This window comes from Lonchura striata, chromosome 8, assembly GCF_046129695.1.
Source record: "Lonchura striata isolate bLonStr1 chromosome 8, bLonStr1.mat, whole genome shotgun sequence".
In the NCBI taxonomy this organism is placed as follows: domain Eukaryota; kingdom Metazoa; phylum Chordata; class Aves; order Passeriformes; family Estrildidae; genus Lonchura; species Lonchura striata.
The window spans coordinates 37,682,156-37,706,185 of NC_134610.1; the positions used below are offsets into that span (position 1 = coordinate 37,682,156).

Sequence of the window (24,030 nt, forward strand, 5' to 3'; positions counted from 1 at the left end):
TATATCAAAGTTTGCTCCACGTTTCACAGCTTTGGAGCTTAAATCCATAGAACATCGATCCTAAAAATGAATTAATCGAGGTCAGTGGCTGACAGTGCGCAGCTGGCTTGCAACCGATATTGCAAATAACTCTGTGCAATGCCAACAGTGCTTCATTACTCCGTGAGACAAGTATTTCTGACAAGTCATAGAATTACAGGTCGGTTTCAGTTGGAAGGAGCCTTAAGGATCGTCCAGTTCCACCCCCTGCCATGGGCAGAGACACCTTCCACTATTCCAGGGTGCTCCAAGCCCCGTCCAGCCTGGCGTGGAGCACTTCCAGGATGGGGCTGCCATTCCAGGCGTGAATGGCGCCCTTTGGGCACAAATCTCCTACTTCCATCACTTTCAGGGCTCCGGCGGCTGCGGGGGCCGGGCGCACGGTGAGGGGCCCCATCCTCCGTGCGGGGTGAGCGCTGCCGGGCGTTGGTGCGGGCGGGACCCGAGTCCCCGGAACGGGGCGGGTCCGGTGTCCCTGAGGGGACGCGGAGCGGCGCCGCCCCGACCCTCCCTCTGGGACTACATTTCCCAGCGTCCCCGAGGGTGGGGCAGTGCGGAGCCTGCGCGGTGACGTCAGCGGGAGGGGCGTGGCCTACGCCGGCGTGAAGCGGGGCAAGCGGGGAAGGACGCGGGGCGAGCGCGTGGGAGGGTGCGGGGCCGCGGCGGGGCCCCGGCCATTGGCTGCCGCGGGTGCGCGCGCGTGCGGGGGAGGGGGGCCCGGCCATTGGCTGGGAGCGGTGCGCGCGCCGGGGGCGGCGGCGGCAGGACCGGGAGCCGTGAGGGGCTGAGAGGCGGCGGGACCGCCACCGGGAGCGGGTCCTTCGTCCCTCCCTCCATGGGGCCGGGGGCGGCCCTGCCCCGCCCCGCCGCCGCCGTGAAGTGACAGCGCGCTGCGAGGCCAAGGCGCTGCTGCCGGCCCGGCACGGAGGGGAGGAGGGGGGGGCGTCCGGTGAGTGAGGCGGCGGCGGTGGCCCGGGCTCGCCCCCGCCGCCGCCCGGGGGTCTCAGCGTGAAGGGGCCGGAGCGGAGCGGCCACGCCATGAACTACCAGCAGCAGCTGGCCAACTCGGCAGCCATCCGGGCCGAGATCCAGCGCTTCGAGTCGGTGCATCCCAACATCTACTCCATCTACGAGCTGCTGGAGCGGGTGGAGGAGCCCATGCTGCAGAACCAGATCCGCGAGCATGTCATCGCCATCGAAGGTGAGACCTCGGCCCCGGCACGGCGGGGAGAGGGAGCGAGCGCCGGAGGGTGCCCCAAAACCTCCCCCAACCCCTGGCCCTGTACTCCCCAGAACCTCCCCCAGCCCCTGGCCCTGTACTCCCCAGAACCTCCCCCAACCCCTGGCCCTGTACTCCCCGAAACCTCCCCCAACCCCTGGCCCTGTACTCCCCAAAACCTCCCCCAACCCCTGGCCCTGTGCTCCCCAGAACCTCCCGCAATCCATGGCTCTGCTCCCCGCACCTAACGTCTGCTAGTTCTGTTCTCCGTCTCAAGCCTCCCCCAGCGCATGGCTCTGTTTATCCACCCCCCGCCTTCCCTAAGGCTGTGGCTCTGTTTATCCGTCCTCCCCCCTCCCCATGGCTCCGTTTCTTACCCCTCCCTCCCTGGTCCCCTTCTTCCCCCCCACCGCCACCCCACAAATAGCCCTGTCCCCGCCGTCCCGCCTCCTCCATGGCCCTGCTGCCCCTCATCTCCCCCAGCCCATGGTCCTGCTCCCCCCCGCGCACTTCCCTCCCTCTCCCCCCGTACCTTGCACCCCGTGCCCCCCAGCCCATGGCCCGCGGGTCCTTGGGAGCTGCCGCCTCCCCGCTCCGGGCTGCCTGCCCTTCCTCCACCCCTCGTGGCTGGCGTTTTCAGGGAGCCGGAGGTGTTCTGGCTTGGTCCCCATCATTTCCTCGGTGCTGAATGCCCCGGGTGGCTCATCTGGTGGGATTTGCGGGGTTTAGAAGTTGTTCTGCTACTCTGTAGTTCTGCTACTGCTGCTGTACGGGAGAGCAGCGGGCTCCTTCGGGCTGGGGTACGGTGGGAAGGGTGATGCTCGTTTTGCCTGCAGAAGGGTCCGTGAAAATGAAATTTTCTTCGGCGCTCCCTGCAGCATGTGATGGAGACTATGGGGCTGTGGTTTGGCGGTGTGAAGTGAGTAAACAAGACCTGCAGCTGGATTGTGGAGCGGTATCAGTCTGTGCAGTAGTGTAAAAACAGGTCGGGAGGCAAGATGGAGATAACAGCCCTCTAAGCTTAGATTTATGTGCATCTATCCCCGCAGGAGCACTACAGAGGTTTGAACTGCTTAGGATGCACAAAAATAAGGAAAGAAACCACCAGCGTAGGGAAGTCTGCAGATATTTTTTCTTAACTGTTGGTGGAGTTAAAAAGAGCAAACGGTATTGGCTAGGAATATGCATTTTGTGGAGAAATGTATGACTTATGATAACTTGCTGAGCTTCACGTCGTGTGCTTTTCCAACTAGAGTATCTTGTCGCTGTTTTGGAAGGGATTCAAGGTAACAGAGTGTGAAGTGCAGCAGCTGAGATAGCGTTGCCTAAAACTGCCTTGTGTTGGTGGCCTAACTGGTCTTTAAATTATATGTCATCAAAAAGTCCTGATGGAAAAGCTGCTATTGAGATTGTTGCCTGAAAGATTTGTGCGCCTCTTGAGCAGCGGAGCTTGAGTAGACAGACATCATGGTTCTTGCAGTTAACATTTTGGGTTTAGTGTGTTGTGTGGCACGGCAGGGAGGCTGGCAGTGCCTGTCACTTACTACAGAGCAGTCCCCAACTCAGTATCTACATCTGATCAAGTGTGTGGTAGAGATTTGTGGATATTTTCTGTTTTATTAGTCACTACTGAGATAATGGTGTGGGGCTGTCCGCTCCTGAGGGTGCTCTGCCCTTTTCTTTCCTCTTTGAGGAGTTGAAAACTTATTAATATATCTGGTGGGAAGATTAGCACAAGCACCATCCCTTTCTGTGTGCTGCTAGTGTTTGGGTTTCTACGGGATGGATGATGCCTTCAGCAGAGCATTTTTTCAAGTGGTAATTAATACATGTTTACATGGTGTAAATGTGTTTGTGAGTAAGATGCTTGAGCTCTAGCGATGTGCCAAGGTTGTGTGGAAGTGGGAGGAGGATGTGAAGCACTGGATGTAGTTATCTCCTTAGCATGTGACTCGTGTTAGTCTTTTATGTATTAATGATTTCTGTTACCTAACTGTGGCTCAGCTCATTTGTCAATCACAAAAGCTTGAAAACCAAAATAGCAGTCTAAAAACATGTTTCAAGAGCTGAGAGGATGAGTAAAACCTTCACAGATAATTTGCTGTCTAACTTTTATTGGACACTGAGTCATGAGAGCAGTAGCTCTGATAGATGGGAACGATTTATCTAGTTAATGAGTGTATTGTATGTCTTCTGAGGGCTCTTCAGCCAGCTCTTAAATATTTAAAAATTGAATAGTTGCAGAGTTAGGGGTAAAACAACAACTCCTCACCCCTTTAGTTTACAACTCCACCAGGCTGTATATTTTGATAAACCTCCTTTAGCTAACTCTTTCTCACTGATAGCAGCTTTTAAATCCGTGTGGTAGTGCCACGTGTTGCATGTAGGAAACACAGACATTTGGATTGTGGTGGTTGCCTTCCAATTCTGCTGCTAAGAGTTTAGTGTTGTACTGATACTCCCCAAATCATAAAATCTTTTAACCTCAGGGTACTTGAGGTTCACTGACAGGAATTGTGGTGTGGCTGGCATGTGGCTGCTGTGAGAAAATACGAAGTAACTTCCTGGAAGAGTTCCTTCTGCTGCAAGCAGAACTGTACCTTGTGAAGAGAAGAGTATAGACTTTTAGTTCAGGCTGCTTTAAACATAAACTCCAACCTACATGTGCTCCTTGAACTGATTATTTAATACTCTCCTGCTGAATAGAAGAGGTTCGACAGCTCTGGAGAAGAACATGCTTGGAATCTTAAGCAATTCAGGACTTTCAGTGGAGTTCCTATTACTGATTCCTAGAGTTTTCTTTCCTATGTAGAGTGGCACTGTCTTTCCAGCACTTTGGATTTTATTTGCAATGTAAACCCTCTTCCTTTGTTACATTTGGAGTTCCTCTTACATTTGGAGTTCATAGGAGTGTCTAGGCATACTTGCTGGACCAAAGACTGTTGAAATAAATTGAAATTCAAACTCCCCTTTCAGCAGCAGTTGTTTATATTCGAGTACAAGAGTGCTATCTAATATGAAGAGAGCAAGTGCTAAACTGACTCCTAAATTGATATGTCCTTACTTTTTTGCACAGAGATTTCTTGCCTTGTGTTATTCTAAGTTACATGTGATACTGGATAAAACTGTTCTGGGTGATAGTGCTTCATTAGTTTTTCCTAGTAGATAAAGGTGCTAAAATAAAAGTGGGCTGCTTCCAGGTTCTTGCATGTCTCAGAGTTGCAGAGTCAACAGTTCAAAAGCATTTGTTATGCATTTTTTTGAAGGAAATTAATGCTAAGTAGCCAGTCAGTTTTAGAGTAACTTGGACTGTTAGTTTAATGACAGGGTAATTAATATTAATTATTAAAGTACACATAATTCATATTAATATTAAAGTACACAGACTTTACCAGAGTAAAATCCGCCTTCCCATGTTCTGTAGTTCACAGCACTGCTGCTTGATCAACATTAAGCATTCCTTATACTAAGTATGTTGTGTGCTTAGAAACAGGGAGAGAAAATATGAATTGCCTTCGTATTTTGTGTGTGGTCTTTAGGTTACTGAAAATATCTTGAGGTTCCACGGTGTGGTGATCTGCAAGGGTACGTAACAGCTGAACAACTGAACTGGAACAGTCAGTTCCAGTTTCTCACCATCCAGGCTGAGACTAGCACTATATTTTTATAAACTTTAGCAAGATGGAAAACCAAGGAAATATGGTAAAACCCCCAATTTTTAATGCTTGATGAAAAAACTTTATAACACTTTATAGCACTTTAGCCAAGATGATGTACACACTATTAATAGTCTATAAAAATACTAATATACTTAGTACTAACATACTGATATAGCAGGTGTTGAGCATCTCAAGTAGTTATTATTTATTTAAGGGGAAATTATTGCTTTAATTGGTAAGAATGCCATACCAGACATCATGCAGGTATGAGTTGCTGTGTTCCAGAGCTTTTTGTGATCTTTATTCTATTTTTTCTGTTAAAAATAAATTAAAAAAAAAGCATGTTGTAAATCCTAGTTTTAATTTTTGAAATGATGATTATTAAGTGATTATTGAGAAATAATCTAAATCTTAGGGAAAATGAGATTGTCCATTTGGAAATAACTTGCTCAAAGCAGTGCAAAAATACTCTGGCAAGTGTGTGGGTGGGAGAAAACGGGAGATGGTACAAACCTTGCTTTATTTTTTTTTCTTTCTGGTCACTTTTAAAAGTACTGTTTCCTGAAAACAAAGTAATTCAGGGTGGAGCTAAAACTCTTAAAGTACAGGAGCCTTAGAGGCATCTGGTTGTTGCAGCTCTCCAACTTTGCAGCCCCTTGAATGCTGGCATTGAGTATGTCGAGAGCAGTGTTACAGCAGGAGTCATACTCAGTCTTCAGTTGAGGCAGCAGTAGTGTCTTAACACTTCTGCTGCTATTGAAGGCTGAGACAAATGGCTTGAAAAATACATGTGCTGCAAAAGCCTCGTTTTCTCTGGGAAATACAAGGCTGCAACTATTCCAGGCCAGCTTAGACAGGGCTTGGAGCAACCTGGGATAGTGGAAGGTGTCCCTGCCCATGCTAGGGGGTAGAATTGGATGGGCTTTAAGGTGCCTTCCAATCCAGACCATTCAGGGATTTTCTGGGTACTTGGTACATTATTTCAGTACACCAAAGGAATGATGGCATAGTTCAGCTATTTAGGCATCACTACCAAAGAAACTCCTGGATATCACATAAAGCAATTGCATCTAGAAACCATAATAGCAATTGGCCTCTTGGAGCTTTTGTTATGTTTGCATCTTGGAACTGTGGCTCAAATGATGTAGTTTCACAGGATCAGTCTGATTCCCCAAACAGCCATCTTGTTTCAGGTTTTTGGGCGAGCGCAACGGAGCATGGGAAATGTGCTGGTTTTGTTGGTTTGCTGAGGGATTAAATCAGGGTGATTCAGGTGTGGGGAATCTGCCCACAGAGCTGGTGAGTAAGTGTATCCAGGTAAATTGTGAGCTTGCACGAGCACAGTAAGCATCTACTTGGGTGAGGATTGTTTCCTGTCGCAGCCAGGGATGTTGGGGACAAGTCTTTTAATACCCTTTTCTGCTGATTCTGCACGTGCACCTTTGTGCCCTGAGCTGTTAACCTGGCTCAAAGATAACATTCAGAGGGTGCTTAGCACTGAGGGTGCTGAGGCCCTGGTGCAGAGTGCCCAGAGAAGCTGTGGCTGCTACATCCCTGCAAGTGTCCAAGGCCCGGCTTGGAGCAACCTGGGATAGTGGGAGATGTCCCTGCCCATGGCAGGGGCTGGAATGGTATGATCTTGAAGGTCCCTTCCAAACCAAACCATTCTGTGATCTACTCTTACTGTTTGTAGACCTCCAATGTGAAGAAAGTGGGTGAAATGCAGCACAGTTTTGCTGTTTGTGTGGCTCATCTGCAAATGGAAAGATATTTCTTTTTAATGCGGAAGATGTCAGATTCCAGTGTGTGGGTAAACAAGAGGATTCAAATGCTTGATATTAACTGTACTTGCATGGTAAACTAAAAACTAGATTTGACAGTTGTCTCTGAAGTTCCTGGAATGTCTTATTCTGGCTTTAAATTATATGCTTCACTGCTATTCTCTGCAATAGCTGCATGATTAAATATCACATGCTTTTGAACAAGTGCAGAAAACTTACAGATCAAGAGGAAAGCCTTAAACCATTAACTTGTGAGGATAACTTCTTTCTCCGGGGCAAAAAAAAAAGGAGACCTGCTGTGGATCAGCTGATGTTGATGGAGCAAATGTATAATGAGGCTTTAGAGTTTTCAGTGAGTGTGCCGGCCCTCTCCCACCGTTTGCTTTGGGGAATTAGTTGAAAGCAGCAGGCAGTGATGCTGATACAAGAGTTCGTGCTGCTGTGTATACATATCACTGTTTTTATTTCTATTTAAATTGGCAAATGAGTCCTACTCCCTAAGAGGGGGCACTCGGCAGAGCAGCAGATAGGACACTGGATTTGCTTTTGCTCAGCTCAGGCACTTGGGAAAAGGGAACACTTTGCAAGTTGGGCTGCTGTGTTTGTGTTCTGCATAGTACTGAGCAGTAACAAAATGGCAATTGTGGTTTCAAGGAGGTGACATTGGTGCTTAAGCTAAGTATCTTCACACAACTTATTTTCCAATTAGGAGAAGTGCTTATTTTCCAGGACTTGAGTAGCCATGGTCTTAGCCTTAACTTTGCCACCTGAAGGAATAGGTTTGTATCTTTGATCATGCTGTGAAAACTGAGGTGAGGATATTAGATAGGTCATTAATTGCTAATATTTAAGGAATGCACTTAGGCAGTATGTTAAAGCTGCAGTATGTTTGTAAGTGAAATTAAAAAATCCCACATTGTTTTTGGCTAATGAGAGAGGCTTGGAGTAGTACCAGGCAGTTGAACAACTCCCCAGACTTCAGGAGTGCTCTGTTCTCTACTGCGTCACCACTGGGATTGGTTTTGTCCTTACCAATAAGCAAGGTGATTGGTAGTGTTGGTATTTTTAGCAAATCTTTGAAGAAAAGGTAATGTAAGCTCCAAAAAAATCTCAGAACTCAGTTGCACCTCAACTCTGTGACCTTTTACTGACAGTGCATTTCAAATATCCCTTTCTGCAATTGTTAGTTTTTATGTGAGGGGTTTTCTGTGTGACCTTTGTACACATAGCTTTATATCAGCTGTGGAACAAATCCAAAATGATTACTTACTAATCTACAGTGGATAAAGTTTTCTGTTCTGAGACAGCAAGTGGTATATTCAATAGTTCTGATAATCCTAATGTCTGTGGGAGTAAGAGATTTGTCTTCTGTTATATTAGTTTTTGTCCTTGACTGCCTTTAAGCACTGTTTGTACTTTGACTCACCTGTACTGAGGGAGAACTGTGGCTCAGCTTCTCTTTTGTGTTCCTGCCTGTCCTCACACCATGAAATGGAGCAAAGACGGTGCCAGATGTGGACAAGTTGGGATGCTGCCGATTTTTGATGTTTGACTTCTGTGATTTCTATACCAATGGAGAGTGAAAAGGAGGGTGATTTTAACCTAGTGTCTGTAAGGAGAGACCTTTCAACTACTTCCTAGTAGTTTTTGATCTGAAGTTGCTTGCAGTTAATTTGTGCTTCTCTTGTAATTGTGCTAAGGTTATAAATGCAGCATAAATCGTGTGATCCATATTAGAAATAAGGTAATGTCTCATTTAGATGCATTTTGGCTACCAGTAATCTATGATTTTTTAGTAAGTTTGTTTCAAATTTTAATTCCAAGGTGGAAACAGTGAGGATGTCAGGTTTCCTTGGTTGTGGTGGTTCCATTGTGGGCAGCTGGCAATTCCAAAGCTCTCTGGAAGTATTTAATAATTTTTTTCTTAAGTGGGTAGAAGCAGATGTGTTATTTAATCAGTATGTGCACATTCAGCCTCATTAATTCAATTTCATGATCCTGACTAATCTATTTGGAGCCTGCATAGTGGTAGAGATGACAGGGTGTTAAGATAGTGGTGTATTTCTAAACCAGAGAATGACTTGTTCTTTCACTTTTCTTTCTTGCTGCTTAAATAAGCTTCCGTTAACCACTTCAGGAAGCCAGAGCTAAAACCACAGGGTTGATCTGTGTGAAAGATGTAATTTCAGTGTTTCCTTTGTAGCTTTACTAGTTTACATAGTTGGATAATGAATGTAAACCCAATGATGAGACAGTTACTTTGGTAATTTTCCCTTTTATCCCAAAGAAAGATACAGGCAAGCAAAGGGACTCTGGGGAACACTGGAATTGAATCTATAGTTTTTGATGTATTGCTTTGTGTTTGTCTGTGAGAAGCTTAGATTTTTCAAATTTTTTTTCATTCTTTTTAAAGTGATTGAGGACCAAATGAATGCTCAACATGACTTTAACTCAAAACCTCGACTTGAACTTGGTGGTGCTTACATTTAAACTAAAACCACGGATGTTGTTCCTTTTTGTAAATTTCTTATTAATTCTGTCTCTATAATTTACAACAGTCTTCTTCAGTGCCATAGCCAGAAGCAGGAATGACACAGCCAGTCAGTCACTGTTGCAGGGTTTTGTAGCATCCCTACTCGGTTATACAGATACAGTAGGTTCGAATGTGAGAGATCCTTATCTTTGTTTGAGCTTCTCCTGCTCAGGCCAGCAGCCAGGACGCCTGTCTTTTTGGTATCACAGCAACTGTGCTCTCCAGAGGAAATATGCTAAAAGCATGGCACTGGAATGCCCAGACAGCAATCATTTAAATGGATCCTATTTAACCTGGCAAGTGCTGGTGTGTCTGAGTTAACTCCTTGTGTGCCAGGAGCTGTTTGCATCACTGGAGTGACATCCCAACTCGGGTGCCTGGCACGTGAATTTGGAGCTAGCCAATGTGTGGACAAATGAGGAATTTTTGCCTGGTTAGAATCATCTTGGACTTGAAAGTTTTAGTGTTGAAGAGATGTTACTTCTCCTAGTTTTCTTCTTTTTTTTTTTTTTCCCCTCAATTCTCCCCCAGTATCTGTGGAACCCTTTGTTACAGCATCTCTAACAGCATGAAGCTGTGTTGGGGATGTTTAGGTTGGATTTTAGGAAAAGGTTCTTCTCTCAGAGGATGCTGGGCACTGCCCAGGCTCTGCAGGGAATGGTCACAGCTCCAAGGCTGCCAGAGCTCCAGGAGCATTTGGACAATGCTCCCAGGAATGCCAAGGGTGGGATTGTTGGGGTGTCTATTCAGGGTGAGGGTTGGACCCCATGATCCTTGTGCATCAGGATTATTCCAGCGCAGGAGATTCTGTGGTTCTTGCTGTGCAAGATCAGACAGTGTTTGGACAGCTGCTGGTTTTGCTCCAGCAGTGAATTTCCTCAAAGATACACCAGCCAAACTCAGCCAAACTCCGTAACTAGGGAGGTGAGGAAGAAGATTGAAATGTCTAAGGTTGTGAATGAATTGATAAACATCAAGTTGAAATATATGTCCAGGTCCAGGAAACAATCTTAAGTAGGCTTGCCTAGAAATTTACTGAGGGTAGTTTTAGAACTATGTAAATGCATTATAGAGAAGATCTAGGAGTGTTCTCAAAGCATAAAAAGGATTGTGGCTTTGCAGTTTAAATCTGCTGTTTTGAACTAGGTTAGCAGGTGCAAATTGATGGAATGGTCCTTTTCCCTCCTGTTTTCTATACTGTTACAGCCAGAATTACTCATTCAGTGGAATTGCTTGAGGTGGCTTGAAGCAATTTTCATGTCTCAAAGGCAAAAATCAGGTCATCCCTCAGCCTTCCAGTGGCAGCTGTAGCACATGAATGCACCCAAGAAATCCACAAAGCCAACTTATAGCAGTAGGAACCAATGGCACTTCTTGTAATAGACTTGGCCTAAGAAATCGCCTGTGTTACCTTCAAAAAGTTGATCCGACTGCAGGGTGCAGAGGATCTCTTGGAAACTTATTTCATCCATTTAGTAATGCTGGAATAGTAAGAAAGAGTAATTGAACTGCCATTGGACTCTTAGGTTAGAATATTGATGTCTTTTATTTTGTAAATTTTACATAGTGGTCAGTTAGGCTTCAGTGACTGAGTTGTTCCTGATGTGGAAGGAGAAAACATTAACTAACATTAGGTCGTAGTAAGCTGTTACAGCCATTGTACCGCTCCTGGATAGACCCGGTAGGTGTTTATCTTTAGGTAAGCTGGTGTGACATGACAAATTTGGCCTGTTAAATAATCAAAAGTCAGAGATAGGCGCTTACTATCACTGAAGTGACGTACAGCTTAGTATCTGCTGCTGTGGGGAGGCAGGTTATGGAGCCTGGAGAAGGAGAAAGATGGGCTGTAAATCTCTGATTTGGATCACTGTTGAGCACTAAAATTAGAATGGTAGCTTGGAAAGTCTCTACAGATGTGGGTATTTGATTGTGAGAATTCTGATAATAAAAATCACTTTGTAATGAATTGTACCATCTCTGTTTCTGGCCAGAAGGTGTTATTGGTTGTGCTACCAAGGGTACAATTGTCAACTATCAAAGCTAATAAATAACGACAATGAAGGAAAATAATGTGCCATTGCTGTCATGAACATAAAATCCATGATATAGCAGAGTTTAAAGTGCTTTTGTAGTAAAGCTTTGTTCATATTTTCAATACATGCTAAAGAATTAATAGGATTATTTTCTTTCTACTGCGAATAAAGCCAAGTAATGGTTTTCCTTCCTAAAATTAGTTTTGGATTGCTGTTCAGGCTTGGGGTTGAAAGATCTCTCTGGGTCCATGAGCCAGCTTCTGAGCCCCTGCACAGGGTGGTGACATGAGTGATGGATGATGAAACTGTAAGAATTGGCAGTTGTGCTGGTGTGCTCCGAATACAGCAGAAATCTATAGCAGCAGCCTGAGTGCAGGTGGAACCTTGCCGGAGTGGTTTATCATTTTGCTACGGCAGTTGTGCTACTTGAATGGCAATCTGTAGTTCCACCCTTGGAACTGAGTAAATGAAAGCAGGGAGGAGCAGAAACCAGCTGAGGAAAACGATTCCTATACCCTGAGGCAACTCATCCATTTAGTCCCCTTTCATTATTTTTCTCATGCAAAAGAAGAGTCTTATTTTAACCTGCATTAATTAACTTCAAAAATGCCTCACCGCTATGAGGTTGTGGCATTTAATAGCATCTGGATGTACAACAGTACATGAGTTTATGGATGGAAGGATCCAGCTATTGACTTATTTGAAAATGAAATTTAAGTAGGGTGTGGCACAGCTTGCTGCAGGCAGAAGCTGGGCTGAATATCCAGGTGTGTGACCCTGAGTTGGAGGGAGGGATGTGTGTGGCATGTGGGTGCCAGGTGATCAATACCTACAAGCAGACACCTGCCTTGATAGCTGCTTAATATCTGATAAAAGTAGTATTTGAGCTGAGGTCAGGAGCCCTAGGTGGCTTCCAGGAAAACATTACTTCTCTGGGAATATTTTGCTTACTGGAACATCTTGCTTGCTGCATAATAGGATTCAGTCAGAGGGTTGCTGGTTTGATTTATGATGCTAATTGGCGTGGTAGTTGATGTGAACTGCATGTACTAATTGCTCACTTGCTAATCCTCTCCAAATTATCTGACAAAAGCTTTTAGGATGGAGCATTACGTGTGTTTTAAAACTGGTCTCCAGACAAATGTCAACAATCGGGAGCCCTTGTTTTGCTTTAAATGCCGAATTCAAGTGCTGGTCAATTTTATTCACTGTAATGTTAAAGGAGAAATTCAGTTTCTGTCATGTAGTCTCGTTGTTGTTCTTTGTGGGATTTAAACAACAGCTGAAAAAATATTGCAGAACATGCTCCTCTCCCCCCACCAAGCTGGAAAATTGCCATCATCTATATGGTAATAGTTTTTATGTGTTATCTATATGGTGAAGGCAGGGTATGCATGTCTGTGCACCTTTCGGTAATGGAAAACACGGTGTGCCTTTTGAGTTGGTGATGGTGATGTCAGTGCAGCAGAAACTGCAGTGGGAAAACATAAGGAAAATAAAATGGAGATACTCATGCAGTGTTGGGATAATGAAGGTGTTTTGGCTGTGATTCTGGTAGAGGATATGTGCTTTGACTATTTTACTGTGCAAACCAATGAAGTTTAATATAAACCAGAGAGATTTTGTATTTCCAGGCTGATAGGCAAAATCCTGATGTTAGATTAAGGAATGCAGTAGTCTAAAGAGATGACTTTTACCTTTTCTTAAATAAGACGAGCTGTTTCAGGAGGGAACTGATTCTTCAGATTGAGAATTGTACAGGCTGCTCTCTGTGTGAATGGGGAGGATTGCTTTGCTTCTGTAACATATTGGATTAAAGTGGGTGTTTGACAAAATGAACATTAATCTATCTCAAACTTAATATTTCAAGGTGATTTAGACACTTTAATCATATAAAATTTTCTAATTTGAGCCTGACTGGCTTGCTCTCACAGCAAGCACTGAAATGAGATTACAGACAGCTGAAAGAAATTAGTCAATTTGAAAGCAAAAAGCATTTAAATACAGGTGTTTGGCTGTGATTTGAATATAGCCTGTCAACAGCAAGAGGCAAAATACTTCAGTGACCTAAAAAGTGCAAATATGTCCCTTTAGGGATTACTTGTTGTTAGGTAATGACATGTTATTAAAATTAAAGCTCACATTTATATCCCTTGATTTGCTAACTAGGCCAATAGCTTTTTGAAAACTTGGTTGATAAATGGGGAAAATGAATTTTGTCAGAATTTGTATGGATGCAAGTAGCTACTGCTGGTGTTTTGGATGATTATTTTTTAAATTAATATGTAAATAAGGTGGTGTACTCAGGCTGAACCAGCTACCTGCTAGAAGCTTGAATACAAATACCATCATCTTGGAAGAAAGCAACACTGGAGTGTTTTAGAAGTTGTCTGGTATTCCTGAATTCCAGTGGAAGGTGCTGTCAGAGGAGCCTGTGTTACCATGCAACGTGGAGCCATTTCTCCTCCTTGCTTGACATTCTGCAGCTGGTTTTGTGTAGTTCTCATACTGTTTCTCTACTCAGCAGATGGAAATATTGCCTGCTAGGTAAGTGGTGATATTTGATAAAAGCTGGTGAGTGATGCCACATTAGGGAAATGAAATATGGATAAATTACAGTTACAAAAGGGATTAGATCTTTTTTGAACAAGATCATTGAAGCTGTAAGTAAAAAAAAAATCCAAAACAACAACCTGCTATAAGCAGGGATGAACACAGTTGTACGAATCTGTGATCTTCGTGAGAATGAGCTGTGTCTGTTATTTCAATAAAAAGGGTGTTCCTAGCTAGGTATGTCAGCAGAGACTGGACATTTATTGTCCTCAGGGTAATATATTCCCTGGATAGGGATTAAGGTATAGTTTCACCGGGGATAGTGTGTGACAACACTTCAGAGTGCCATAAAAACCCTCTACTACCCTGTGACTCTCTGGTTTGGTTTCTGCTGTAATCACTGTTGGGTCCTTGGGCTGTGTGATGGGTCTGCTCTGAGGATCACCTGTGGATTGAGGAAAATTGTTACCTGTGCGTGTAACAGGTACTTCTTACACATCTGGGTGTTAAAAATTAAAATCAAGAGCAGGTGCAGTGGGCTTGAACCTGATTGAAATGTACATAAAGGTCTAGAAAAGCAATGGTGATGGCAATAGGATGACACTGATTATGAACTGTCCTCCAGATTTTGTATTGCCAAATTGTTGTATTACCATCCTTTATAGACTCAAATAAAAACCCAAATAATTAGACAAGTCTAATTTTAGTCTAGTTTTGCAGAATGTAAAGCAGAATGTAAAACCTGAGTCTTGGGAAATAGTACAGTAAGCATCTTGAAAATGTTGCTTCTGTAATAGTGACATGGGCTCATCTGTTGGCATCTGTGGTGGGGTTTTTGTGTTTTGGATGCTGTGGCCAAGCTACTGCTGGAACAATTCCACATTGAGCAGAGGGAACTGAGAGCCCAGTGTGGTTGCTGCTGGCCCTGGATCTTGAATCAATTGCTAAAAATTTACATGCAGATGTGTCTGTCTGCAACCCAAAACACCTGAGTGAAAGCCAATGGACTTAGAAAGCCCAGGAGCTGTGTATGAGAGAGCTGTTAGGTTTGATGTCCTTGGCGATGTGGACAAGTAGAAGCTCTGATGCTGATGAGGGATGTGACATGGAAAACTGTCATGGGGAGAGCATGGGATTTGTTTTTGAGATGTATTAGCTTGTAAGTAATTCCTATGGAGCTGTAAAAATGGATTTCAATGGTCATATATGCTTGAAGTATGGGATAGTGAGTGGTTTCCTCACTTGCAAGGAGCATTTTTGGCTCAGAGTTTGCTTCCAAGCAGGACAGAAAGGCCATCGAAACATAGGTGATGCCTGGAATGTAGCAGCTTCAGTGTACATTGCTTTTACTCTCCTAAACTTCTTGAGTGCTTGCAGGCTGTTGGCTTTTGGAAGCAAAAAGAATCCAAATTCTTGTAATAGTCAAAGATAGGCAGCTGTTCAGGGAGACTTTGAGATAGGAACTAAAATGACATAACTTGAGAGAATTTTGAAGGCTTCTAGATTATCACTTTTGTGTGCTTGAATGTTGTGAAGATTTGCTGGATCTGGTTCTGCTTCTTGTCCCTGTGATTGCCAACTTTCAGACTAATTCCTATATTTAGGCATTTATGTGTGCTATGTAATAATGAGCAGCTGATGTAAAAGCAAGTATTTTTAACTGCTTGGCACTTGTTTAATTTGCATCTTACATCCACTTGTCAGCAAATGTATGAATTTGCAGTTAACTTTACCTGTTTAAAATAAAACCCAGTGTATGAATTCCTTTAAAAGAACAAATCAAATTACTTGTATTTATGTTGCATTCAAATGGGAGGTGATACAAGATGGAAATAATGGAGATTGAAAATCAGTTCTGTTTTCTGTAACATGTTTTTCGTCCAGGGGCTGACTTCTTGCATAAAAACTGTTTTAGCTTCTGTTCTTTGTTTACTCTTGAGGAGGTGGAAGCTTTATGTTGAGAAAAGGACACAGAATTTGTTGTTTTCTTGTAACATGTGGCTGATTGCTAATCTTATGGAAATTATGTATTGAGCAGATGAGACCTGATTAATAATAAATAAAGATTCTGAGAATGATTTTTTTTGGGGGGGATTAAGCTTTTATTTTAATTCTTTTTAAACCCCCACAGAGTAAAGCCTCTTTAAGCTAGTCAGGTAAGCAAAGTCTGTAACCTGAGGATTATATTACTCTGCTCCTTTGTGCCTTAGAATTACTACAACCTCCATTCAACTTGAATTCAATATGAGGTGATGTGCCGCTTGATTCCCAGGTTGGATTTAACTGAAAATAATACTAGAAATGTGCAAGATTTGGGGTAAAGTTGAGCAGCAGAATATAAGCTTGCTAAAAACATATGCAGATCTTCACGGCCTTCTGAGAGTGTAGTTTAAGAGTGGGTGAGCCTGTGATATTTAATTTGCTGCTGCAGAGCTGATAGGCTGGTGGAGGGCTCTTGGCTCTGTTTGGTGAATTGCTGTCTTACACCTAAATGTGCTTTTTCTCAAGGAGCAGAAGCAGGGTAGGATGCTGCACAGAAACTCTTGCTGTTGAACACCTCAGTGGGCTGTAAAATAACTTCCAGGCCCTAACAAACTTGAACCTGTTTCTCTGGGAGAGAAGGTCCTTCCACCCAAACCATATTAGGGACAGGAAATCTGGTCTTCGTTCCAAATGTTTGATTAACCTTGACTATGCAGAGTTGTTCTTTTTTGGAGGATGGTCAGGTTGTCTGTTAGACTTGTGAGTTAAAGGCAGTTTGTTACAATCTCAACACCCACTGTAGTGGAGAACAAGGAATTTCTCTAACTTGGAATATCAGCACTGTGTCCTAGGCTTGAATGAGATCAAGAGCATGTTCCTGAAGTCAAGTAGTTGTCCTATGCTAATGCTGGTCAGTGATGGCTACTTTGTATGGTATAATCTGAGTAATTTTGTAATTAATGGGTGACCATGGTAATCCCTTAATGTTGAAACAATTGCAGCACTTAGAAAAGCAACTGTTGGCCAAAACACACAATTAAGTTTTGCATTGGATAGCTTGCATTTTGTGGAAAAGGATTATTTATCCGCAAGTTCATGGGTGCTTGAGTCCCAAGTGCATTTGAGTCAGTCCCTCTTCCCTGTCTGTCTTCACTATAAAATCAGAGGGCTCTGTAGCTGATTCTCTCTGTCAGTGAGTCTGGGAAACCATGGAGTGCTGTAGAGATGAGAATTCTGCCAATATAAACTTTCCATGGAAACATTTCTCAGGAAATTTAATTGAAAAAGTAAGCTAACAGGCCAGCATAGATCAGCCTTCTCATGTTGTCCTAATGCTTCCTTTTCCCTGGCTAACCTGATACTGAGGTGTTTGAGTAGTCTGATAATGGATGAGTGCAGATAGAGCCCAGTCAGAGCAGTAACCCTGCTCAGAACATACATCTTCAGCTTTTCAGAAATGTCATCTTGTGTTTCAGTGAAAAACACAGGGTTAATGTCTTCAGGTTTTTAGTACGCATTAAATTTGCATCACAAGTTACAGAGTTATAGTGAAAGATTCTCTGCATTGCTGAACAATCACCCATATAATTTTCACATTTTATTTTTAAGGTATGATACCAGGGACGAGGAACTTGAAGCATTAAGTGCTTGTGAGCAGAATGCAGTTCACAGAATTTCAGGGTAAATCAATGAGTTTTCTGTGATGTTGTATGTGCAGTAAAGCTAGGAGTGTTGGAAATTTAATTTGCCTTCTAAATACTCAGGGTTTCAGATCATGTGTTGAGAATTGTTTTTTTAATTCTAGAAGTGCTCAGTGGAGATAAATGGTCTAACTAATATGTCTGCTACAAATACTGTACTGCATTTCTGTGCAGTTTCTTTCCATCTACTTGTTCTGGCTGTAGCTTTCCTAAAACCCGTGGTTCTCATATTGATACTGTTAAATTCTAAAATTTAAACTTGCAGAAAAATCTATCATGTTGCAATGATAGAGTTGCAAATTTTGAAGTGTTGCCAAATCCAAGGCAATCTGTTTTCTAATGTGATACTCTTGAATATTCAGAGTATGCAAGCAGGAGGAAGTTTTCTCTTACAAAGTTGGTGTCCTTTGGGGAGTGAGAGACATCTGAGACAAATCTGTTGATACAGTGTTATTGAATTTTTGCTAGATAGCTTTAGTTAAGCTATATAACTTCTTTTTGGTTTAAAGACAGATTTCAAGTTGTTAATTCATATTTTCTATTTTATATTGCTATTTTTTGCCTGGAGATGGAAAAATGGCTTGGAGGTGTGAGTAAAGCACCACATCTAGTGCTTTGACAGTGGCAGGGAGATCTCACTGAAAGGGTACCTTTGTCAGTCAGTGAATCTTTACTGATGACTGTTGTTAGACACCTCAGCAGTTCAGTGAAGAATGCTCATCCCCATTAAACTGAAGCACCTTCCAGATGACTTGGATCTTCATTTCTGGGCGAGTTTTAATGAAAACACATTTTGACTTACTGCTAGGAGCGTTGGCCTTTTTAAAATGTGTGCTGCTAGCAGCTTCTGCTAATTTTAGATCATGGGTTCTTGAAATGCCACTAGTAGCTACATACTTAATAACACTGAAAATAAAGGGACTTTTCACTCCCTGGAAAATGTGTAAGAAACCACGGTACTATGCAGCAGTTTTGTGTTGAATTCCATCGTGGTTGAAGCTTAGGAGTTCTCAACTGATTAGCCCTGGGGTTTCTGTTCAGTTTCAATTGTCCAGGCTGTGCAAACTTCAGGCGCTGTAGCTGTGCCAGAATGTGTATTAAATGCAAGTCCTAATCCTGTGGGACAAGGGTCAGCATGTTGGAAGTGACCTCTGTGTTGCATCCAGATGAAAACGTAGCAGGAATTAATCTAACAAGTGCATTTGTCCTGGAAGTTGAACCACTTCACTGAAAGCTTATTTCAGTTTGCAATAAATCACTGTTTGCCAAAGAGAATTAGAACTTTCATTTGCCATGAACCCGAGTGAAGAATTATATAGCAGGCTGCTACTGCTTTATGTCTGAAAATAATTTTGAATAATTTTTGCTTGGGTTCTGGCACTGTTAGTGTGAAATCTGGCTGAAAACAGCCATTGCCTGTGTTACTGCAGTTGAAGAACCTCACAGCTTTGTGGGGGGAGTGTTTGCCATCACCTGGTGATAATCCCTGTTGTCCTAGACTCGGAGGAATTAAAGCTTTGGAAGAGACTTCCTTTTCCTAACAGCAGGAGCTAAAATGGCAATGTTTCTCCTGGTTTGAATGTGATCTGGATGAGCAGAGGGCTGGTTGCTGCTCCTCAGGGCTGCTGCCTTTGATTTTAATTATTTGTCATATAATTCAAGGTGACTTTTTCCTTGAGTTACCTAGAAAGAAACACTCGCCATTCAGAACTGGTTTTTATTCCTCTCTGTCTAGGACAACACAGGATTATCACCTGGTGTTTGTATTGAATGCTTAAATCTGATCAAGTGCTTGATCCTGTAATCGCTTGCAGTGATTATCTTTACAAACAAATCTGCAAAATACTATTTTATTTCCTAGAAATACATAGCAAGCGAGTAGGGCTGATGCTTTGTTTGTCAACAGGAAGTATTTTCTGGTGGAAATGTTTCATTTGGCACTGGAAGTGTGGCTTGTTTTGGTTTGTTTGTGAGCTTAGCCAGATGGACAAGACTGAGCATTGAGCAGTAAGAGTTGTTTATTTTCTGGCTGAGCTGTAGCACTGCAGAGGTCCCCAGTCTTTGTTGCTTCAGACCACAACCGAGTTGGACACCTTCAGTTTGTTCAGAAAGCAGAGCTGTGATCTGTGTGCTGATCAGGGGCAGCAATCGATTTTCCTTGGCTGCTGGCTGCTACTTAGAGCTAACTTTTATTTCACTGGGTTTTGTGGATCTGCAGAATTCCTTCACTCTTGAGTCATGTCTCAGATCGATTGGGACTGAGGCACTTGGAGAAGATTTTAAGCAGAACAATGGTACTTTTTAGGACTTGGTCAGATGCTTACTTGGCTGTAACTGTTGCAAGATGATAACTGCAATAATAAATATTGCAAAGAAATTGGATCTTATTGCATTCTTTGAGCAGTTATGAGAAGGACTTAGAGTTCTGGGAAAGATATGAAGATCAGTCTATTGAGGCTGAACTGGGAGAAAAGCATTTTGACTTTGGCCTAGTCACTGTGCAGGGAAAAGAATTTATATTGACTTTGAGCAACTGAAGTGAAATATAAAAAGTCACAACACCAGGGGAGTCTGGTACTACTGTAATGCATTGGGGCTTGGCTGGGTTTGCTTGATTGTTTGTTTTTTTGTTTTTTTTTTTTTTTCTTTTTAGAAATGACAGAATTGGGCGAATAGGCTAATAATTATTAAACCTTTGCCTAGGAGCAGTGACAATTGCTATGGGAGGATCTCAGATGCTTCTTTTTAAACAGTGGTAAATACAGTATAAAAACCAAGCCAAGGGGCTGATACTCAACTCTGAATTAGTGTTTTCAGCTCATGCTTATAACTGAAAAAAGAGTATATGTGCATGTTAAAAGATCATAATGAATTTGATTTCTTTGCTTGCTTTAAGACTCAGCTATAAGAGCTTTTTACCCTTTGCTTTGTTAGAAATATTGAGTTGGTGATGTTAAAGACATTTGTTTGAAAAATAACTTTACTTATTTACAGATTTAATTTACAGATCAGCTGTTTGATATTTGATCTGAAATTCGGGCAGTGGCTGAAATGAAAACAAGTGAAGGGACCCCAACTTGCTGCCCATGTGATGGAACAGGGAGAATCCCAGGCAGGAAGGAAAAAGGAGTGTAAGTGTTAAATGACTGAGTGCCACTGCCTTAATAATTACCCTGTATTTCTTGGAAGAACCTTCTAATGAGGATCCTTGTAAGATGCCTCCTTTGTGCTAACAGCTAATGATGGAGATGGGCTGTGGTTCTCCACAAGATCTTTAGGAGGTTTCAGGCTTTTATGAGTATTTACTTGCATGGAAGGGCAGATGATAAGCAGAGAACTGAAAAGGGAGATGGGCGGCTGTCCAAGCTAATAAACACTCTCAGAGAAGTAATTAGGGCTTGTATGGAAGGGGAAAAGTGAGGTGCATCTGCAGCCACTGGCTCAGGAGTTTATTAGTGTGAGAGATGAATTATTGAAGGCAGATGTTCCCAGAGCGTTCTCCAGCTCTATGCTAATGGAAAAGGTGGTGATTAGCATGAGTTGATGTCTGAGGAGGAAGTGCAAAAGACATCTTGAACTACCAGGAACTGCTGTTCTTTAGATTCCAGTGAGGAGTGAGTTCAGCTCAAGCTCAACTTACCTTAAATCAAACTGGTTGAATTCAGGCTTACCTTGAATTCTTGTCTGTTTCATGTCTTTTTTTTTTTTTTAATTGGCAAATCTGTCATTCCAAAATAAAGATGCCATGAAATTAATCCCATGTCTTCTCCATAAATGAACTCTACAGGGGAATTTCCCATGTTATGATAAGGTAAGGATTATGGGGTGTGGGCTTTGAGTTGGCTGCATCAAATGTAATATGGATCAATTAAATAAAATAATTAATTTCAAAATAATTTTTCTGGCAGGTTCTTTAATTTTGAATTTCTGTAAGCCAGTAGCTTAATTTACTATGTTTCATAATAATCTATTCTGTCTCACTGACTTGTTCTCATATTGAAAAAAATAAAATGACATCAACTACTTTTTCAGTGTCTCTTTGTTCATTTTGGGGGTGAATTTCTTTGACAGGCTGCTTTGAGTGAGACATGCTCTGGCAGACAACTTCAGAAATAGAACTCTGCTAACACCTATGTTTTAGCATAACAATGGCTGACGATGAAAACTGTTGAAATATTGATGTGAAGTGTAAGCCAGGATGGTGAAAAAAGGATCTATAATATGTATAGATACAAAATGAAGCATGTAAAATGTAAAGCAAAATCATACCATTTTGGAATAACACACAAAGAAGTATTTGTCTGCCACTCCTGTTAAGTAGGATATCAGAAGCTTTTAAAATATGAGATTGGAGCTTTGTAATAAAAAGATAAATACACAGAATAGATTGTGCTGACCATTTGACCAAGACTTGCTGCTGCTAGGGGCTCATTTTTGCCCATGTAGTTGATTTAGGTCACTCTGAAAGCCTGCAGTATTTTGAGGATAAGCTGCTCAGTTCATGAGTGTGCATTCTGTGTTTAGCCACACATCCAAGGCATCTGTGGGAAGTGCTGGTTGGATATGCTGGTAGCTACAAATGCACTTGATATCAGATCTCCAAACAACAACTAAACTGTGGTTTAGTTCTGCCTGACCTCTGGGGCTAAAGCAGCCAAGTGCAGCTGCCTGTTCTCTGGTACTCTGTGTTGAGTAGCAGGAGTGCAGTAGAAGTAAGATAATTTAAGACTTGAAATAGCAGAATTGTTCCCTGTGAAGGTGGGGAGGCCCTGGCACGGAGTGCCCAGAAAAGCTGTGGCTGCCCCTGGATCCCTGGAACTGTCCAAGGCCAGGCTGGATGGGGCTTGGAGCACTCTGGGATAGTGGAAGGTGTCCCTGCCCGTGGCAGGGGATGGAACAAGGTGAACTTTAATGTCCCCTCCAGCCCAAACCATTCCATTTTAAATTGTCACATCTTGTGTATGGAAAATGGAAAAGCAAACTTTGCTGTGAACATGTGGGTGTGTGCAAGAGCTGAAGTTGTTGCTCAAGGATTAGCCCGACAGGTGTTTTCCTGTAGCTTAAACCAGCCCTCTGCTGCATCAGCAAACGGCAGCAAACAGCCAAAGCATTGAATAAACAGTGCTGTGTAATGGCTGAATTACATTTATCAGATTATAATAATGGGAAAGCCTTTTAAAGAATGGTGAGGAGTTAATTCCGTTGGGTTGGCTGGTGCTTTAATGTTCTGACAATCTGCTATAAAATAATTCCAGCTAGGAGGAATCAACTTCCTTAACAGGAAACTCATAAATAATGCTAGAGGAAATCACTACCTCCTACTTGGGAAGGTTTACTGAAGTAACAAATGTAACTGGAAAAGTGTGTAGAGTGTTTAGTTCTAGATCATTGTCTAGAATTATAAAACTGAATAAAATCTTACGTGGTTGATCATGACTGCTTTAAAGACATTAAGCAACTCTCATGATGTAACACTTGCTAAAGGGTTCAAAATTAAACAAATGGTGATAATTGAAGAGTAAAGTGAAAAGACAGCATTTTGAATGCATTTTCTGCCAAAAATGAGTAGTAGCTTTGAGTCAATAAATCTCCTTACATGGCTCTTATACTACAGAAACTAAAAAGGCAGACTTGAATCAATTACACCTGGATAAATATAAACTGAATAGAGGAACAAGACTGAAGAACTGATTGAACTCACTTTTCTCTGTAAGTTGTTGTATTAAGTTTCATCTAATTTAATTTAACAAATGTAAAGCTATTATGGGAGTTTTGTACAAAGGATGGAGGGTAATGAGAGTATTCGTTGGCTTGTATATTTTTAAAAAATACTGTAAATGGAGATTACAATCAGAGTTCTATTGAATAAAGCTGGTTACATTGCAAATAATCTGTGAGGCATTTGTAATCTGAGGAGTGAATAGACAAGGCAAAGTTCTGTGGGATCCTTTTATTAATTTTTTTGACTTAAAGAGCTAGGTATCTTATAGCCTATGTGCTATTGTAAATAACCAAGGTCCAATTTTACTTCCTTGCTGCTTATTACGGAATGAGTTAAGGTACAATGCATACACTTCATTTGACTAAAATCTGCATGAGCACCATTCTGAGAATAGAGGGAGAAAGGAATAAAAGAAGGGACCTCCTGTAGAAAATAGCATGCTCCAGCACGGTGTGGATGGATGGAGGCAGAGATCTCTGATGTTTGCTCTTGGGAAAGAGGTTTATTGGGGGTGCAGGAGGGTCCTGCCTCGTGCTCCCAGGCGCAGCACGTGGCAACGCCTGAGAGGGTTGGGGAGGGGACAGACAAAAGGAGGGTTTAGGAGAGGGGAAGCTCCAGGGGAGGGAAAGAGGTTCCAGGAGGGGAGGAAGTTGCAAGAGAGCTCGTGGCCCCTTGAAGCCTCCTTATAAAGGGGCTTCAAGGTGGGTTGGAACAAAGCATGGGCCAATGGGGTTACAGACACTTGATGTTTTAAGGGAGGGATGGAGGTGCAGGATGAGCCATACATCTTTTGGGGGGTGAGATGGAA

At 42.6% G+C, this 24,030-nt stretch overlaps 1 protein-coding gene across 7 annotated transcripts in view; it reads left to right on the forward strand.

The window, feature by feature from the left end:
* The first annotated feature begins 810 nt into the window (after nt 1–810).
* Nucleotides 811–24,030, forward strand: part of AGAP1 (ArfGAP with GTPase domain, ankyrin repeat and PH domain 1) — a 307,939-nt gene continuing 284,719 nt past the window's right edge. For 4 of the 7 annotated variants that reach the window (XM_077785208.1, XM_021536091.3, XM_077785209.1 and 1 more), the window contains exon 1: nt 815–1,240. In XM_077785208.1, the coding sequence (XP_077641334.1) occupies nt 1,078–1,240 (163 nt within the window). In that variant the 5' untranslated portion in view covers nt 815–1,077. Of the gene's footprint in view, nt 1,241–24,030 lie in introns of all 7 variants that reach the window. The other 3 variants (XM_077785211.1, XM_021536095.3, XM_077785210.1) reach the window with 2 other exon arrangements.